This window comes from Macrobrachium nipponense, chromosome 18 (assembly GCF_015104395.2).
Source record: "Macrobrachium nipponense isolate FS-2020 chromosome 18, ASM1510439v2, whole genome shotgun sequence".
Classification (NCBI taxonomy): domain Eukaryota; kingdom Metazoa; phylum Arthropoda; class Malacostraca; order Decapoda; family Palaemonidae; genus Macrobrachium; species Macrobrachium nipponense.
In genome coordinates this window covers 74,302,120-74,319,619 of record NC_087211.1, presented here as the reverse complement: position 1 = coordinate 74,319,619, position 17,500 = coordinate 74,302,120, and the positions used below count along the sequence as shown (strand labels likewise).

At 36.5% G+C, this 17,500-nt stretch overlaps 1 protein-coding gene across 1 annotated transcript in view; it reads right to left on the bottom strand.

Moving 5' to 3' along the window:
* The window catches only part of LOC135197185 (uncharacterized), a 120,644-nt gene that overhangs the window by 65,623 nt on the left and 37,521 nt on the right, over positions 1 to 17,500 (bottom strand). The window contains exon 2 of the mRNA XM_064224179.1: positions 14,899 to 15,053. Within this exon, the coding sequence (XP_064080249.1) occupies positions 14,899 to 15,053 (155 nt within the window). The remainder of the gene's footprint in view (positions 1 to 14,898; positions 15,054 to 17,500) is intronic.

The window sequence follows — 17,500 nt, the reverse complement described above, 5'->3', positions numbered from 1 at the left end:
GCAGATTCCCGAAAGATCTTTTTATAGATTTATTTTTGATTACATGCACCCATACATGTGGATTTGTTTCTCCAATAATAATAATAATAATAATAATAATAATAATAATAATAATAATAATAATAATTCGAAGTCTTTCCCCTAACAAATAGAGCAAGAAATACCTAAATGATTTTCGCCAACAGGGAGACTGACATTGACTGATTCCGGATCGAACTTAAAGTTCCGAAGTTAAATGGGAATAATTTGTTGAAAACGACTTGTGGAGATTTGCGTCGACCTCGGCTCAAGGTTATGGGAATCTCTCTCTCTCTCTCTCTCTCTCTCTCTCTCTCTCTCTCTCTCTTTCGCCTTTATTTTTCATTTTTCAGACCCTTTCTTTCTTTTTCTGTTTTTAATTCCTCTCTGTATTTCTTTCTTTCCTTTACTTTTGGTTTTCTGAAGCTTTCACACTTTCTATCTTTCTTTCTGTCTTTTTGGTTTTTAGACGCTTTTTTTATTTCTTATTTAGGTTTTAAAAGCTTTCTTTCTTTCTTTCTTTCTTTCTTCTTGGTTTTTAGACTTTTTTCTTTCTTTCTTTCTTCTTGGTTTTTAGACGTTTTTTTCTTTCTTTCTTTCTTCTTGGTTTTTAGCCACTTTTCTTTCTTTCTTTCTTCTTGTTTTTAGCCTCTTCCTTTCTTTCTTCTTGGTTTTTAGCCACGTTTCTTTCTTCTTCTTGGTTTTTAGACGCTTTCTTTCTTTCTTCTTGGTTTTTTATGCTTTCTTTCTTTCTTCTTGGTTTTTAGACGCTTTCTTTCTTTCTTCTTGGTTTGTTATGCTTTCTTTCTTTCTTCTTGGTTTTTAGACGCTTTCTTTCTTTCTTCTTGGTTTTTAGCCGCTTTCTTTCTTTCTTTTCTTGGTTTTTAGCCGCTTTCTTTCTTTCTTCTTGGTTTTTAGACGCTTTCTTTCTTTCTTTTTGGTTTTAAACCGATTTCTATCATTCTTCTTGGTTTTTCCCCAGCCGCTTTCTTTCTTTCTTCTTGGTTTTTAAAAACCATTTCTTTCATTCTTTCTTGGTTTTTAACCGATTTCTTTCATTCTTCTTGGTAGCCGCTTTCTTTTCTTTCTTCTTGGTTTTTAACCGCTTTCTTTCCTTCTTCTTGGTTTTTAGATGCTTTCTTTCTTCTTCTTGGTAGATGCTTTCTTTCTTTCTTTTTGGTTTTTAGATGCTTTCTTTCTTTCTTCTTGGTTTTTTTAACCGATTTCTTTCTTTCTTCTTGGTTTTTAGCGCTTTCTTTTCTTTCTTTTGGTTTTTAGCCGCTTTCCTTTCTTTTCTTCTTGGTTTTTAGCCGCTTCTTTCTTTCTTCTTGGTTTTTTAACCGATTTCTTTCATTCTTCTGGGTTTTAGCCGCTTTCTTTCTTTCTTCTTGGTTTTTAGACACTTTCTTTCTTCTTTCTTTTTGGTTTTTAGACGCTTTCTTTCTTTCTTTTTGGTTTTTAAGCCGCTTTCTTTCTTTCTTCTTGGTTTTTAGAGTGCTTTCTTTCTTTCTTCGGTTGTTTTTAGCCGCTTTCTCTTTTCTTCTTGGTTTTAGCCGCTTTCTTCTTTCTTTTTTTTTTTGGTTTTTAGCCGCTTTCTTTCTTTCTTTTTGGTTTTTAGATGCTTTCTTTCTTTCTTCTTGGTTTTTTTGTTTTTAACCGATTTCTTTCTTCATTCTTGGTTTTTAGCTGCTTTCTTTCTTCTTCTTGGTTTTTAGCCGCTTCTTTCTTTCTTTCTTCTTGGTTTTTTGACGCTTTCTTTCTTTCTTTTGGTTTTTAGTGCTTTTTTCTTTCTTCTTGGTTTTTAAAGAATGCTTTGCTTTCTTTCTTTTTTCTTGGTTTTTAACCGATTTTCTTTCTTTCTTTTTGGTTTTTAGATGCTTTCTTTCTTTCTTTTTTCTTGTTTTTAACTTTGGGACCGTTTCTTTTCTTTCTCTTGGTTTTTTAGCCGCTTTCTTTCTTTCTTCTTTTGTTTTTGGGAGATGCTTTCTTTCTTTCTTCTTGGTTTTTTAGCCGCTTTCTTTCTTTCTTCTTGGGTTTTAGCCGCCTTTCTTTTTTTCTTCTTCTTGGGTTTTTTAGGCGCTTTCTTTCTTTCTTCTGGTTTTTTTATTTTTGCTTTCTTTCCTTTTGGTTTTTAGATTTTTGCTTTCTTTCTTCTTCTTGGTTTTTTTTAGGATGCTTCTTTCTTTCTTTCTTCTTGGTTTTTAGCCACTTTCTTTTCTTTTCTTCTTGGGTTTTTAGCCCCTTTCTTTCCTTCTTCTTGGTTTTTAGGCCGCTTTTTTCTTTCTTCTTGGTTTTTAGATTTTTACGCTTTTTCTTCTTTCTTCTGGTTTTTAGCCACTTCTTTCTTTCTTCTTGTTTTTTTAGAGCGCTTTCTTTTTTATTTCTTTCTTCTTGGTTTTTAGCCGCTTTTCTTTTCTTTCTTCCTTGGTTTTTAGCGCTTTCTTTCCTTTCTTCTTGGTTTTTAGGAGTTTCTTTCTGTCTTTCTTCCTTTCTTGGTTTTTATTTTTTTGGCCGCTTTCCTTCCTCCTTCTCCTTGTTTTTTAGCCGCTTTCTTTCTTTCTTCTTGGTTTTTAGCTGCTTTACATTTCTTCTTTTCCTCTTTGGGTTTTTAGCCACCGCTTCTTTCTTTCTTCGACTTGGTTAGGTTTTTAGCCGCTTCTTTCTTTCTTTCTTGGTTTTTAGCCGCTTTCCTTTCTTTCTTCTTGGTTTTTAGATGCACTTTCTTTTCTTTCTTGGTTTTTTATGCCATTTCTTTTTTCTCTTGGTTTTTAGATTTTTGCTTCTTTCTTTCTTCCTTGTAACGATTTCTTTCTTTCTTCTTGGCTTGGTTTTTAGACCGCACTTTTCTTTATTTCTTCTTGGTTTTTAGCGCTCTCTTTTTCTTTCTTCTTGGTTTTTTAACCGCTTTCTTTCCTTTCTTTCTTGGGTTTTTAGCCGCTTTCTTTCTTTCTTTCTGGTTTTTAGCCGCTTTCTTTCCTTTCTTCCTTGGTTTTTTAGCGCTTTCTTTCTTCTTCTTGGTTTTTAGGCCGCTTTCCTTTCTTTCTCCTTGTTTTTTAGCCGCCTTTCTTTCCTTTCTTTTTCTTTTGGTTTTTAGCCGCTTTCTTTCTTTTCTTCTGGTTTTTTGACGCTTTTCTTTCTTTCTTCTTGGTTTTTTAAGCCGCTTCTTTCTTTCTTCTTGTTTTTAGCCGCTTTCTTTCCCTTCTTCTTGGTTTTCGAGCGCTTTCTTTCTTTCTTCTTGGTTTTTAGGGGCCGCTTTCCTTTCTTTCTTCTTTGGTTTTAGACGCTTTCTTTCTTTTCTTGGTTTTTAGCCGCTTTTCTTTCTTTCTTTCCTGGTTTTTAGCCACTTTCTTTCTTCTCCTTGGTTTTTAGCCCGCTTTCCTTCTTTCTTCTTGTTTTTAGCGCTTTTCTTTTCTTTCTTCCTGGTTTATAGCCGCTTTCTTTCCTTATTCTTGGTTTTTAGACTTTCTTTCTTCTTCTTGGTTTTTTTTTATGCTTTCTTTCTTTTCTTGTTTTAGACGCTTTCTTTTCTTTTTTCTTCTTGGTTTTTAGCCCTTTCTTTCTTTCTTCTTGGTTTTTTAGCGCCCTTTCTTTCTTTCTTCTTGTTTTTAGCCGCTTTCTTTCTTTCTTCTTGGTTTTTAGCCGCTTCTTTCTTCTTCTTGGTTTTTTAGACGCTTTCTTTCTTTCTTCTTGGTTTTTTAATGCTTTCTTCTTCTTGGTTTTTAGACGCTTTCTTTCTTTCTTTTTGGTTTTTAGACACTTTCTTTCTTTCTTTTTGGTTTTTAGACGCTTTCTTCTTCTTTTCTTTTCTTCTTTTTTAGCCACTTTTTATTTCCTTTCCTTTCTTATTGGTTTTTTTAGCCGCTTTCTTTCTTTTCTTCTTTTTTAGCCGCTTTCTTTCTTTCTTCTTTTGTTTTTAGCCGCTTCTTCCCTTCTCTTGGTTTTTTAGACGCTTTCCTTTCTTCTTCTTCTTGTTTTTTATGCTTTCTTTTCTTGGTTTTTAGACGCTTTCTTTCTTTCTTCTTAATTGTTTTTAGACCGCTTTCTTTCCTTTTACTTGGTTTTTTTTTTAGACGCTGTTTCTTTCTTTCTCTTGGTTTTTAGCTCTTTCTTTCTTTCTTCTTGGTTTTTGAGCCGCTTTCTTTCTTTATTCTTGGTTTTAGCCCGCGTTTCGTTTCTTTATTCTTGGTTTTTAGCCGATTTCTTTTCTTTCTTTTTTTGCGTTTTAAAACGCAATCTTTCTTTCTTTCTTTCTTTCTTATTTATTTCTTTCTTTTCTTTTGGTTTTTAGACGATTTCTTTCTTTCGTTTTTCTTTCTGTTTGGTTTTTTAGACATTTTTTCTTTCTTTCTTTCGTTTTCGTTTTTAGCCGCTTTCTTTCTTTCTTTTTGGTTTTTAGACGCTTGCTTTCTTTCTTCCTTTTTTTTGTTTTTTAGATGCTTTCTTTCTTTCTTTTTTCCTTTCCTTTATTTTGGGTTTTCAGACGGTTTCTTTCTTTCTTTTAGTTTTGGGTTTTCAATTTTATCGTTGATTCAATTTACTCATTTCTTATACATTATTTTTCATTATAATAATTTTGTTATATTTATTTTTTTATAAAATCATTTTTCAGAATTTCAGAACGTTTCCTATTTGGGCGTAGATTTATCTTGAGTTCCATTTTTATTTCTCTTCATGTTTGAATTTATTTACCTATATACAGATTTATGTTTCCCTTTATTTATTCAAAATATGATGAAAGATAAGAATAAAACCAGGAACAAGAAACAGATACCAGCTGCATCAAAAAAGAAATATTAGTAAAAACGTTCGTGTAAACTGAAGATTTAAGAACTTATTTACACTCGCAGTAAAAACTTTTCATTCATAAGAGAGAGAGAGAGAGAGAGAGAGAGAGAGAGAGAGAGAGAGAGAGAGAGACCGACCAACAATGCCAAAAGGGGAAAAAATCTTAGGAAAAATGTTCTTCCCCAGAAAGAGAGAGAGAGAGAGAGAAACGTATTAAAGAAAATATTTTACACCAATGAAAACATTTCAGTCACAAATGAGAGAGAGAGAGAGAGACCAACAACGCCAAAAGGAAAAAAAACATTTTGGAAAAAAAATGTTACGCCCAATAAAAACGTTTGTCACAAATTAGGCAAAGAGAGAGAGAGAGAGAGGGGCCGCCAAAAGGATAATGTAAAAAAAAAAAAAAAAAAAAACTTTCCACGCGCAATAAAAACGTTTCGATGTATGAAAGAAAATGCAACCTACGTGGGAGCGGAACTGAATATAAACTCCGATCTCTGATACCTTCATTGATAGACACCTACCTGCGTGTGGGTCGGCTTTGCGTTTTGACATTCTCCGGTGGCTGAGGCAAAGAGGAAAGTTCAGGAGAGAGAGAGAGAGAGAGAGAGAGAGAGAGAGAGAGAGAGAGAGGCAGGCAGGCATAAAATATACAAAGGAAAACAGTACACTTAAGGGGAGAGAAATAAAGAGAGATAGTAATTGCAGGAGTTAGAGAGAGACGTTGGGATATTGGGTCATAGTTAAAGATACTATAAAGAGAGAGAGAGACAGAGAAGGGAATTATATAAGAAATAGATGTTAACACTGAGAAGGAAAGCGATAAATAACGAGAGGTGGAGGACAGAGATAATTATTGTGAAGCTGAGCGATAGAAAGTAAGAAGACGCCGCTGTTTTGAACCATCTTCCTACGGACACTGAAGCGAATCGGAAGGAAATCAGTCAAGTCGTGTGTCCAGAAGGACGAAAGTTATTTTTAGTCTTCATAAAAAAAAAAAATTATATATGTATGTATAAATATTTATATCTACATCCAGTGTATATAATTCTATATATATACGAATCTATAATGTATACATAAATATAAAAGGCGCCCATAAAAACTCCAAGTGTACCTTCTACGTTTTGGCGATTTTATGGGCTCCTTTCATTACGTGGAATGCTGTTTTAACAGTATATATATATATATATATATATATATATATATATATATATATATATATATATATATATATATATATATATATATCTATATATATATATAGTATGTATATATATATATATATATATATATATATATATATATATATATATATATATATATATATGTATATATATATATACTATATATATATATATATATATATATATATATATATATATATATATATATATATCAAGCTACAATGTCCTTTAATATCTAATTCGCTCTACCTCGGAATTAATATATTTTCATATATGCTTAACCGAAGGGGAATTTTTTCTCGATAATAGATTTGCCTGGACCACGGGCGCGAACCTATGGATCCTTTCAAACCCAGGAACGTCAGTGAAGCTTTTAACTTTTACCTACTACACCACCGCGAGAGGCTAAAAGTTCATGTCGCCTCTCACCCTCATATACCTTTCGCGCGCAGGTAATTAGTGGTTTGGAGACAACATCAACCCACCTCGACTCCGGTAGTGTTTGTAGTGCTTTTTGACAGCGTAGCCAATCTATAGTCAATCACATTTCCCGTGATTCATATACATATATCGAGCTACAATGTCCTTTAATATCTAATTCGCTCTACCTCGGAATTAATATATTTTCATATATGCTTAACCGAAGGGGAATTTTTTCTCGATAATAGATTTGCCTGGACCAGGGCGCGAACCTATGGATCCTTTCAAACCCAGGAACGTCAGTGAAGCTTTTACCTACTACACCGCGAGAGGCTAAAAGTTCATGTCGCCCTCTCACCCTCATATACCTTTCGCGCGAGGTCAATTAGTGGTTTGGAGACAACATCAACCCACCTCGACTCCTGTGTGTTTGTAGTGCTTTTTGACAGCACGGTAGCCATCTATAAGTCAAATCACATTTTTCCGTGATTCATATACATATATCGAGCTACAAGTCCTTTAATATCTAATTTCGCTCTACCTCGGAATTAAATATATTTTCATATATGCTTAACCGAAGGGGATTTTTTTTTCTCGATAATAGATTTGCCCTGGACCAGGGCGCGAACCTATGGATCCTTTCAAACAAACCCAGAACGTCAGTGAAGCTTTTACCTACTACACCACCGCGAGAGGCTAAAAGTTCGTCGCCTCTCACCCTCATATACCTTTCGCGCGCAGGTAATTAGTGGTTTTGGAGACAACATCAACCCACCTCGACTCCGGTAGTGTTTTTTTGTAGTGCTTTTAAAACAGCACGTAGCCCAAATCTATAAGTCAAATCACCTTTCCGTGATTCATATACATATATCCGAGCTACAATGTCTTTTTAATATCTAAATTCGCTCTACCTCAGAATTAATATATTTTCATATATGCCTTAACCGAAGGGAGGGGAATTTTTTCCCGATAATAGATTTGCCTGGACCAGGGCGCGAACCTATGGATCCTTTCAAACCCAGGAACGTCATGAAGCTGGGTTTGAAAGGATCCCATAGGTTCGCGCCCTGGTCCAGGCAAATCTATTATCGAGAAAAAATTCCCCTTCGGTTAAGCATATATGAAAATATATTAATTGGGGCCGAGGTAGAGCGAATTAGATATTAAAGGACATTGTAGCTCGATATATGCATATGAATCACGGAAATGTGATTTGACTTATATATATATATATATATATATATATATATATATATATATATATATATATATATATATATATATGTGTGTGTGTATATATATGTATAGTGTGTATGTATGTATGTATTTAAACTGAGTCTCCTGGTGTAATGGTCATAATTCTTACTATATAATTCTTGCTATACAAACGTGAGACCAGGTTCAGATCCCATGTGATGCAACTTCTTCAGTGAATTCACGAGATAGGGTTTCAAACCCCATGTTTTTTGGGCAAATTGGTGACGTCCGCGCTGATCTGAGCACCGATGAAACTATTATTTAATCTCGCCACATCCCATAAAAATAGAAGAGCGTTGGCCATTAATCTAAAAATAGGATCGTTCACCATTTATGGGAAATTGCCATCCATAAAAGTGTTCACAACCCTGCCTTATGCGATCCTCTTCCTTGGAGACACCGTGCGTTGTTATTATAACCCTTTGGCACGTCTGGCGCTTCTTGGGGCAACAATATCATGGTTGTAACTCTTAATACAACCGCTGTTGTAGTCAGTTGTAAATTGACTGAATTTTGACAGTAATCTCCAAAGTTTGTTAGTGACTGTAGCAATTTTTTTTTTTTTTTTGGTTTGTTAGTTTTGTGTATAAGCATAAGGCTAGGAACCTCTCCCTCTCTTCTCCTCTCTCATCTCTCGTCTCTCTCTCTCTACTATCCCTATATGACTTAGGCTAGCAACCGCTCTCTCTCTCTCTCTCCGCTCTCATCTCTCTCTCTCATCATCCTTTATATAACCATACTCCGCGATAACTCTCCCCTCTCTCTCTCTCATCATCTCTCTCTCATCCCTAGCGAGTCTGCATCTCTCTCTCTCACTCTCTCATCATCCTTATATAGACATGAGGCTAGTCAACTCCCTCTCTCTCTCTCTCTCACTCATCTCCCTCAGATCTCTCTCTCTCATCATCCTTATAGACTTAAGGCTAGCAACTTCTCTCTCTCTCTCTCTCTCTCTCTCTATCTCTCCATCTACCTATAAGACATGAGGCTAGCAAACCTTTCTCACTCTCGCTAATCTCTCTCTCTCTCTCTCTTCTCTCCCATCATCCTTATATAGACATGAGCCCTAGGCAACCTTTTTCTCTCTCTTCTCTCTCTCTTCTCTCTCTTCTCTCTCTCTCTCATCATCCTTATATAGACATGAGGCTTAGCAAAACCTTTCTCTCTCTTCTCCTCTCTCCTCTCTCTCTCATCCCTATATAGACATGAGTCTAGCAACCTTCTCTCTCTCTCTCTCTCTCTCTCTCTCTCATCCCTATATAGACATGAGTCTAGCAACCTTCTCTCTCTCTCTCTCTCTCTCTCTCTCTCTCTCTCTCTTCTATCATTCCTTATATAGACATGATGACCTAGCAAACCTTCCTCCTCTTCTCTCTCTCTCTCTCTCTATCTCATCATCCCTTATATAGACATGAGGCTAGCAACTTCTCTCTCTCTCTCTATCTCTCTCTCTCATATAGATATGAGTCTAGCAAAAACCTCTCTCTATCTTCCCTTCTCTCTCTCTCTCCCATCATCCTCTATCTCTCTCTCTCTCATCATCCCATATAGACATGAGTCTAGCAACCTTCTCTCTCTCTCTCTCTCTCTCTCTCCTCTCTCTCTCTCTCTCTGTTTATGATAAACAGCATTGCGGTGTTCCTTCTGTGTTGGAGGGGAACGCCGCTCGCCTTACTTATCCTGAGACGAATGTAAGTTAAATGTCAGGAGTTAATTAAAGGGAAAAGTGTCTGTCACGAAGCCATCCTTGTATAATAAAGGTTAGTCATAGGTCATGCGAAACATCGACCTTGTTTTGAGTCATGTTACTGAATTAAGTGGTATGCTTTTGGATGAGTCATCGTAAATAAGATATTTTATGTCTGATAATTGTTTGGCTAATGTACGATAGTCATCCAAGAAAAGGTGAGCAACCGATTACGTGGTAAGGTAGTATCAGATGAGGATATTTTTGTGGCATCTTTTATGGCATATTGCCTCTAAATGTTGTACTAAGTTACAAGTATTTGTCATAGATAGATAATATGGGTAACTTCAGTTTTTGACTCTTTATTTTGGCTACTTGGAGCAAAATATTAGACGGCAGGACTGTAACGTAATTGCGCGAGACCTTTCTAGTCACTATATTATCCTCCTAGAAAACCTGCATCTGGAATACCCTTCCTTCAAATGCACGCTACTCACAACTCAGCCGCTTGAGTGAAGAAAAATGCTGCTTAATAAAATACAAAAGATGACTTCCACCTCGACCTTTCCCCATCTATCAGTGAATGACAGACTTCCTGATCTGCTCTTTACAACCGAGAACTATCGATCATCCGCACGATATTCACCACCGATTCCTCTTCGACGAGATACCGCGGTCGCTGCGTGAATCATGACGTCAGCCATATGACATTTGAATGGCCTTTCACGTGACGTCATCGCTAACAAACCTATTTTATCCTCTTCTTTTTTCTCTCTGCTCTTGCATAAAGAGGCCCTCGTTCATACAGCATGTCATTCTCTTTAAGCCATTTCTCGGTTCTGCGGCTGAAGATACGGGAATAAAGACTCCACTTGGGCGAATGGTGTTTCTTTTTTCTTTTGTATTGCTTCTCAGTCGCGGTGTTCATTTCATTCGTCGTAGATTTATTTCTCGTCCTGTTTCGGCTTCAAGGAATATCGATCACTCTGCATCGATGGAAGGATTTAGTCCGCGTAAGAAATAAGGAGATACAAAGAAGAAGACTTCTGTAAGAGAAACTGGAGAATGAACAAAGAAGATATTTAGAACGAAAGGAGTGAAAGGAGAATCGTTGATGATCAAATAAATAAAAGAGAATAAATTAGAAATCTGGAATCCTGGAGAGAGAGAGAGAGAGAGAGAGAGAGAGAGAGAGAGAGAGAGAGGTTCAAAATACTCTAGTCATTCAACTATTGAAAAGAGCGAGATGAGGTAGCTCGAAAGAAAGAAATGCGAAAAACTCACATATTTAAAAGCATCGGTGAATGGTCAGGTGATCTTTCTCAGTCAGATAGATAGGAAGGCAGAAAAAGAGAGGCTAAAAGGAATTGACAAAACCTTAAAAGTAATTAGGAACCCTCTCAATAATTTCCCTTCCTAAGAGAGAGAGAGAGAGAGAGAGAGAGAGAGAGAGAGAGAGAGAGAGAGAGAGAGATTAACAAAAGTATCATGAATATTTACTTTTGGGTTTTGGGTTATTCTAGAGAGAGAGAGAGAGAGAGAGAGAGAGAGAGAGAGACTAAAAAAAAATATCACGAATATTTACTTCAAATTCTAAGGAAGGTTTTGTGTTATTCTGTAGAGAGAGAGAGAGAGAGAGAGAGAGAGGTAGCAAGTAACAATTTAACAGCAACACTCATTAATTTTAGAGAGAGAGAGAGAGAGAGAGAGAGAGAGAGAGAGAGGTTACCAACCACCTTTTAGAAACCGTGTTAAAGGAACCTGATGTAATTCTTCTTAATTAACAACACATCGTTACAGCCTCCCTCCAGGCTCCGTTAATTGAGACAGCTAATTGATTTCCGTGATCACACCGGGCGAAAACGACTGGGGCTCATATCTCTTCTTTTCGGCCCACGGGCTGGCTACCTCCTATTTTCGATAGGGTTTCGAAACGAAATCTTTCTGCCCTTGTGTGTGTGAGTCTTTTATCACAAAATATTCTCAACGCCGATGAACGGAATCCAAATATGTTTGTTTTTCTCCAAGTCTTATCAACTTCGTTCTTTTAAGAAACGGGTTTATCGTTACCTTCCTGGTGAAATCTAGAATTTCTAATCTCTTCCTCTCACCCATTTCGTGTTTTCTTCGTGTTTGAATAACCACCCCCCAACAACCTCCAAGAAATAAGATGAAAAACAGAAAAGCTAAAATGAAAAGAAACAAAATCTTCTTGGCAGAGCTATTGGCAAATCTCTTGCCAGCGAAAGCACTTCGGCAGTTTCTATTTGCTGGGCACACAGCTCTTTTTTTTTTTTTTTTTTTTTTTTTTTTTTTTTGTCTTGTATATGTCGTTAGTGGAATTGCTCTCACGTAAAGAAGCAGTCCTTCATATGCTTTTGTGTACCAGACAATGCAAAAATCGTTTCCTGCTTCTGAAAGCAATGTTCTCGCGCGCACTTGTTGTCCTTGTTGTGAAGGATTTTTTTTTTTTTTTTATGGGAGCCGAGTTTGCTGTTTTGATATATTTTCTTGCTAGGAAATAAAAAACCGCCTCTTGTCTTATGGAGTTTATTCTCATACAGACAAGAAAATAGTTTGTTTTGATATATTTTATCGTGTACGGATTTATTCATTTCTCTTTTATGGTTGGACTTATTTCTTAAGATGCTTAAGGATTGAGAGAGAGAGAGAGAGAGAGAGAGAGAGAGAGAGAGAGATTGTTAACATTCGCAGCAACTGTTGAGCAATACCAAAAATAATAGTTATAGCACCATTTATCAGTCCTGTATTCATGTTTACTACAGGGATTTTGGATTGTTTCTACACTACAGTTAACCAGGTCATAAATACGCGTCGGCAACTTATTGCATACACATCATAAACAGGTTGAATACGCGTCAACGACTTATTGGCATTTCTAACCAGTGCTTCGTACGATCATCTAGCATTTGCCAAAAGTCCTTTCTCCACTCACTGTCGTTGACTTGTTTTCTACCTGTTTGTGATCTGTATGCGATACGTTTCTGACATGTGTCTAGGAAATTAATCATTTTACTGTGGATGCCCATTTAAAAAGCAAGAGCCTGTTCTGGCAGATTACCAACAAAACAATATTTCGCTAATAACAAGAAAAATTTTTGCGACATTTGTTTATGTAATTTTGATAAAATAAGAGTTCAATCTTGAAATGCAGTGGAGAAAATGGCATTGCAGAAAAATTGCATAAATTGACAATGCAATTCGCAGCTATACTCTGTTTTTTTCCATCTGTCCACCAGCGTGTAGTGTTTGCGTATGGTAACACTGCGTCCCGGGCTTTAGATAGTTACATTCACCTTACATTCAACAATAATAATAACCCTATTTCGAATACTAACGGTGTAATTCGCATACAGTAAATTATTGAAACACTTTTCAGTTGCAAATGTACGCCCAGATATCCTTTTATTTACCTAAAACTTACACATAGCATAACTATCTAAAGCCCGGGATGCTGTGTTACCATACGCAAACACCACAGGCGGGTGGACAGATGAAAAAAAAAACAGAGTATAGTTTACTATGAAGAAATCGAAAAACTAATATAGCTCACTTTTCCCCTCACAGACCGACAGGAAATCGACCATTATGAAATACAGTGTGTGACAGCCCCCCCACCCCCCACCAGATCAACCCATCCAGGTATGTACATATGGGGATGCCCCAGACTCTCCCACCTCCTACGTATTTTCATTCAAGCCATTTTACCAATACTTTTTGCCCATTCTTTTGACGCCCGTGTGAATTCAAGGGCTTTGGCGCGATCCTGTTTTTAAAACACGAATTTTATTTTCATGGGTCAGCTGCCTCCTTTGGAGGCAGCTTTAATCCCCAATGTTTATTCCAAACTGAAGTTCAGTTGCTGTGTCACGCAGAATACACGCAACACCTCAGCCAGTGCTGTGTATCCACGGGGGATTAATACCTTTGAGTACACACTGATTGATACACAGCAAACAGCTGACTGTTGATGACTTTTAGAAATAGTGGACATGTGTCATTAATTTGTGCATTGATCGACCAAAAACAACCGGTGTGTTTTAGGATTGGTCGCCATATACGAGTACCATTCACCTGACGTCAATCACCCAATACCTCTGACTTTCGCTGTAAGAATGGTTGTAATATACAATTAACCTCTGTATCATTCACCAGAATTGGTCATTCATTTCAAGAATGTTTGACAAACAATAATCCTGCATATTAGTCGGCAAATAACTGCCGGTTCATTTTGGGAATTGTTGTCATGCACAAATAATGTGTGTATTAATCGGCCAATAAAAGTTCTTACGGCATTATACAGTGCTTTATAGAACCAATCAACATTATCAATGTCAAAACTGATTGTCTTGTATACCATTACGGCAGAGTGAAAGAAGTCATCAAGAATTCTTGCTGCTTGGTGCTGTTTCTTTCTTTCTATTGCCTGGCTTTGGAATTATCTTCCTGCTTTTTGTTTTCCTCGATTTCTATAATCCCCCTTCTTTTAAGAGGCTCCACATCCGCTTCATTGGTTTAACCCACTGGTCTTAATCTTTACGCTCTTGTTTGTTTCTATTCCGGGCTAGTTTAGTGAGCTAGGTTGGCGTCCCAGTGTCTGAAGGCGGTATATATATATATATATATATATATATATATATATATATATATATATATATATATATATATATATATATATATATATATAAGGGTGGTATCCCGAGAGGATTGCCTAAAAGGTGAAGCCACGTGCGCTTATAATGCTTCTTCTTTTTAGAGGTGGTTCATAGCTGCCGTGAAAGTAAGCCTCCGTCTCTCTATCTCTCTCCTGCCTTACATTTACTTCTTTATATAAGTATCCCCTTTTGGAGTTAGGCTTCTCATCTGTTTTTTTTTCTTTTTTATTTACGGCCGCCAGGTATAGGATTCAGCATGAAAAAAAAAAACTTGTTTAGTAGAACGCCATTTCCCGCGGCTAAGTTCAAGATGCTATTAGGCGGAAGTGAGATCAGCGGCAAAAGTTTCTAAGTTAATTTTCCTAATGATTCTCAGTCTCTTTCAAGGCATCCCTTTACCTCATTTGGGATCTTTTACGAACAGGTATTTTTCTCTAGAACTGAAGATCATTAGGTAGACTTAGTATATTCCTTATTAAGTTTCAAAGATCTCTCTCTCTCTCTCTCTCTCTCTCTCTCTCTCTGTTGAAGAATGAAGAACTTGGCATCAATTAATACATCAATGTCTGTCTTACCTGCAGAATCGTTTTTAAGTCTCTCTCTCTCTCTCTCTCTCTCTCTCTCTCTCTCTCTCTCTGTGGGAACTTCTTTACATACAAGATATGTGACATATGAAATAAGTTGCCACCAGAAGTTGTAAACGGCAACAGTGTGGAAGAGTTTGATAGAAACCTAGACAAAATCTTAGGACACTGTGAATGAACAGTATAACCTGCTCCTAGAGATAAGTGAGCACACGATGTCTCCTCGGATGGACTAACAAGTCTTTGAGACATCCTAATCCTTGTAACTCTCTCTCTCTCACCTGTTGAACGGCGTGGGGACAGTGTTTGGGACAGTGCCTGTGGGCCCATCTGGGACTGAGAGGCGAGGTGCTCTTGTTACTGCGAGGGGATTTCGGCGAGCGAGGGCTCTTGGGTGATCTCGGCGACTTGGGTGACCTCGTCTTCTTGTTGTAACCTGCAGAGAGACAATAATTATTTTATTTATTTATATCTATTTATTTTTTACGGTCTTGTGCTTTATGTTTACTTATGGATTCTGCGAATTTTAATTTATTTTGTTATATATATATATGCATATAAACTTATAATATATTTATGTACATATATGTCTGTGTGTGTTTGTGTGTATGTATATATCTGTATATAAATAAACATATATATTGTACTTTACATGTATTTTATGAATGTGTTTCACAAGTCATTATGTTATACATAGTATTTCAAGGAAAAATAAATTAGTTTTTACGAAAGAAAGAATCAATGAGAAACTTTTTTTTTTCAAGCTTTCCGGAAGTTTTTTTCAAGTTTAATGCGATCGAATGATTTTATCTGAAACTTTTACTATCAAAGAAGGGAATGGTTTTCTATCCATTTATCTTTGATAGCCATCTCTAGTCTCCCTCTGAGTGTTTCTTTGATATTTGGTTTATTCCCGTAGTATTAGAGTATCAATACCCTGGTATTTAAAACGCAAATGTGCTTCCGTGGTAGTGTGTATATGTGTGTTTTTGGTGACATATGAACTCAGATGATATACGGAAACGAAATCCACATTCAACTATCTTGGAAAAATGTCTTAAACAGGAAAATGCAGGACAACGTAATGTAGATGATATCGATGTAATCTATGTAATGATAAGGAAGCTGCTAGACTTTAATCAGACCATTCCTATCAGGGCTTCAGTGACCATGTTTGTTGTGACGCCATTTTACATCAGGCAATCAGTGAGTCAGCAAAAGAGGGAAATATATACCATTTAATTAGTTTGATTAGTTCGAGGAAGGTCACCCTCCCTCAACCAGCCTTGTCATATCTACCACGCTGCTTCTTTCTTCAATTACTCTTAATTTACTACCAGGTCTATGAATTCTCTTCTAGCTTTTGTATTCCCTGACTCATGTAACCTTCCATCATTTGATTTGCGTTTATGTCTCATTCTTCGGGGTCGAGCCCACTGTTTTATACCTGTTTTTTTCGGGTCTAAGGAAGATGATGGCATGAACAAACATAAGATAATATGACGTTGAAAACGAACAGTTATGAACCTGACCAACATCCTTTAGACACCAGCAGATGCCAATATATGAAAGGAACCATCTTTATATAGCCTTCACAAAAAAAAATTACAAAAAGAGGAAAAAGAGACATGCTCAAGAGGTGGTCCGTTGCTTTAGAAACTTAAGAGCAGAGCAGGTTCAGTATTATCGAACGTATTTTTGACAAAAGAAACAATAATTGTAAACTGTCACTCCAAAAATAGTTGTAGAGGTTATATAATCCCTCCATCCTCATTTAATATATATGTATATATATATATATATAGATATTATATATATATATATATATATATATATACATAGATATATATATATATATATATATATATATATATGTATATACATATATATATATATATATATATATATATATATATATATAAAATATATGTACCTATACATCAAGTTGACTATCAGATGGATACTGGAGATCAGTCCCATCCCCGTGAAAATGATTAAGTTCCTTTTCTTACACGACGCCAGTAAGAACTAACCAATCAATCAATCAATCAATACTTTTCATACAAAAATCCATTGGTCCTTTGCTAAACAAAGCTGTGAATCATGTTGCCGATAGTTATTCGAGTAAGATGCTGGTCTTGCTAAAAGCCTTATCGCAAAACACTTACTAAAGGTTGCAAAAAACCTTGCTTAAAGGTGCGATAATAACTCAAATATTTACGACGCTCACAGTTTTCATGGTACTGCCAAAGTTCGGAACTGTATGGAAGTTTCCCCCGCTGAGCACTTGTTCAGCCATTCCCTTTGAAGCCTCTGGATTCTCCTCAGAGGACAGGATTGGATGAATTTCATGAATTTCGTGAATTTCAGATTGGTCTGTTGAAAGGAAATGCCTTCTGGGTGATTTCAAAGCCGCAAGATTTTGACAGAATTGCTTCTGTTTATATTTTCAGTGCGAATTTAAAGAGAGAGAGAGAGAGAGAGGCCATAACCTGATACCAGTTATAGCAACATGAATAGACCACGCTTCAGTTTTCCCAGCAAAGTGGAAAGAGAGAGAGAGAGAGAGACTTGGACTTTCACCTCTTCTTTCTCCTATCTCTTTTCCAGCCGCAGATCAAAGGAACATAAGTAGAGCGCACTTCGGGGTGAAAAGGCAAGAGGGGAGAGAGAGAGAGAGAGAGAGATTGAGGTGTAAGTGGGGGGGGGTGTTGTTAGTGGGTGCATGGGTGCAAAAAGAAGATAAGAAGAGTCTTTGAAGATAGTCCTGTTTTCTTATCTCACACGGCAAACACACTCCCTCTTTGCCTTAGATAATGGTAGTCCACTCAAACACTCTCTTTATGTTATACACCATTTAGATGCAAAGTTTCTACGACCGTA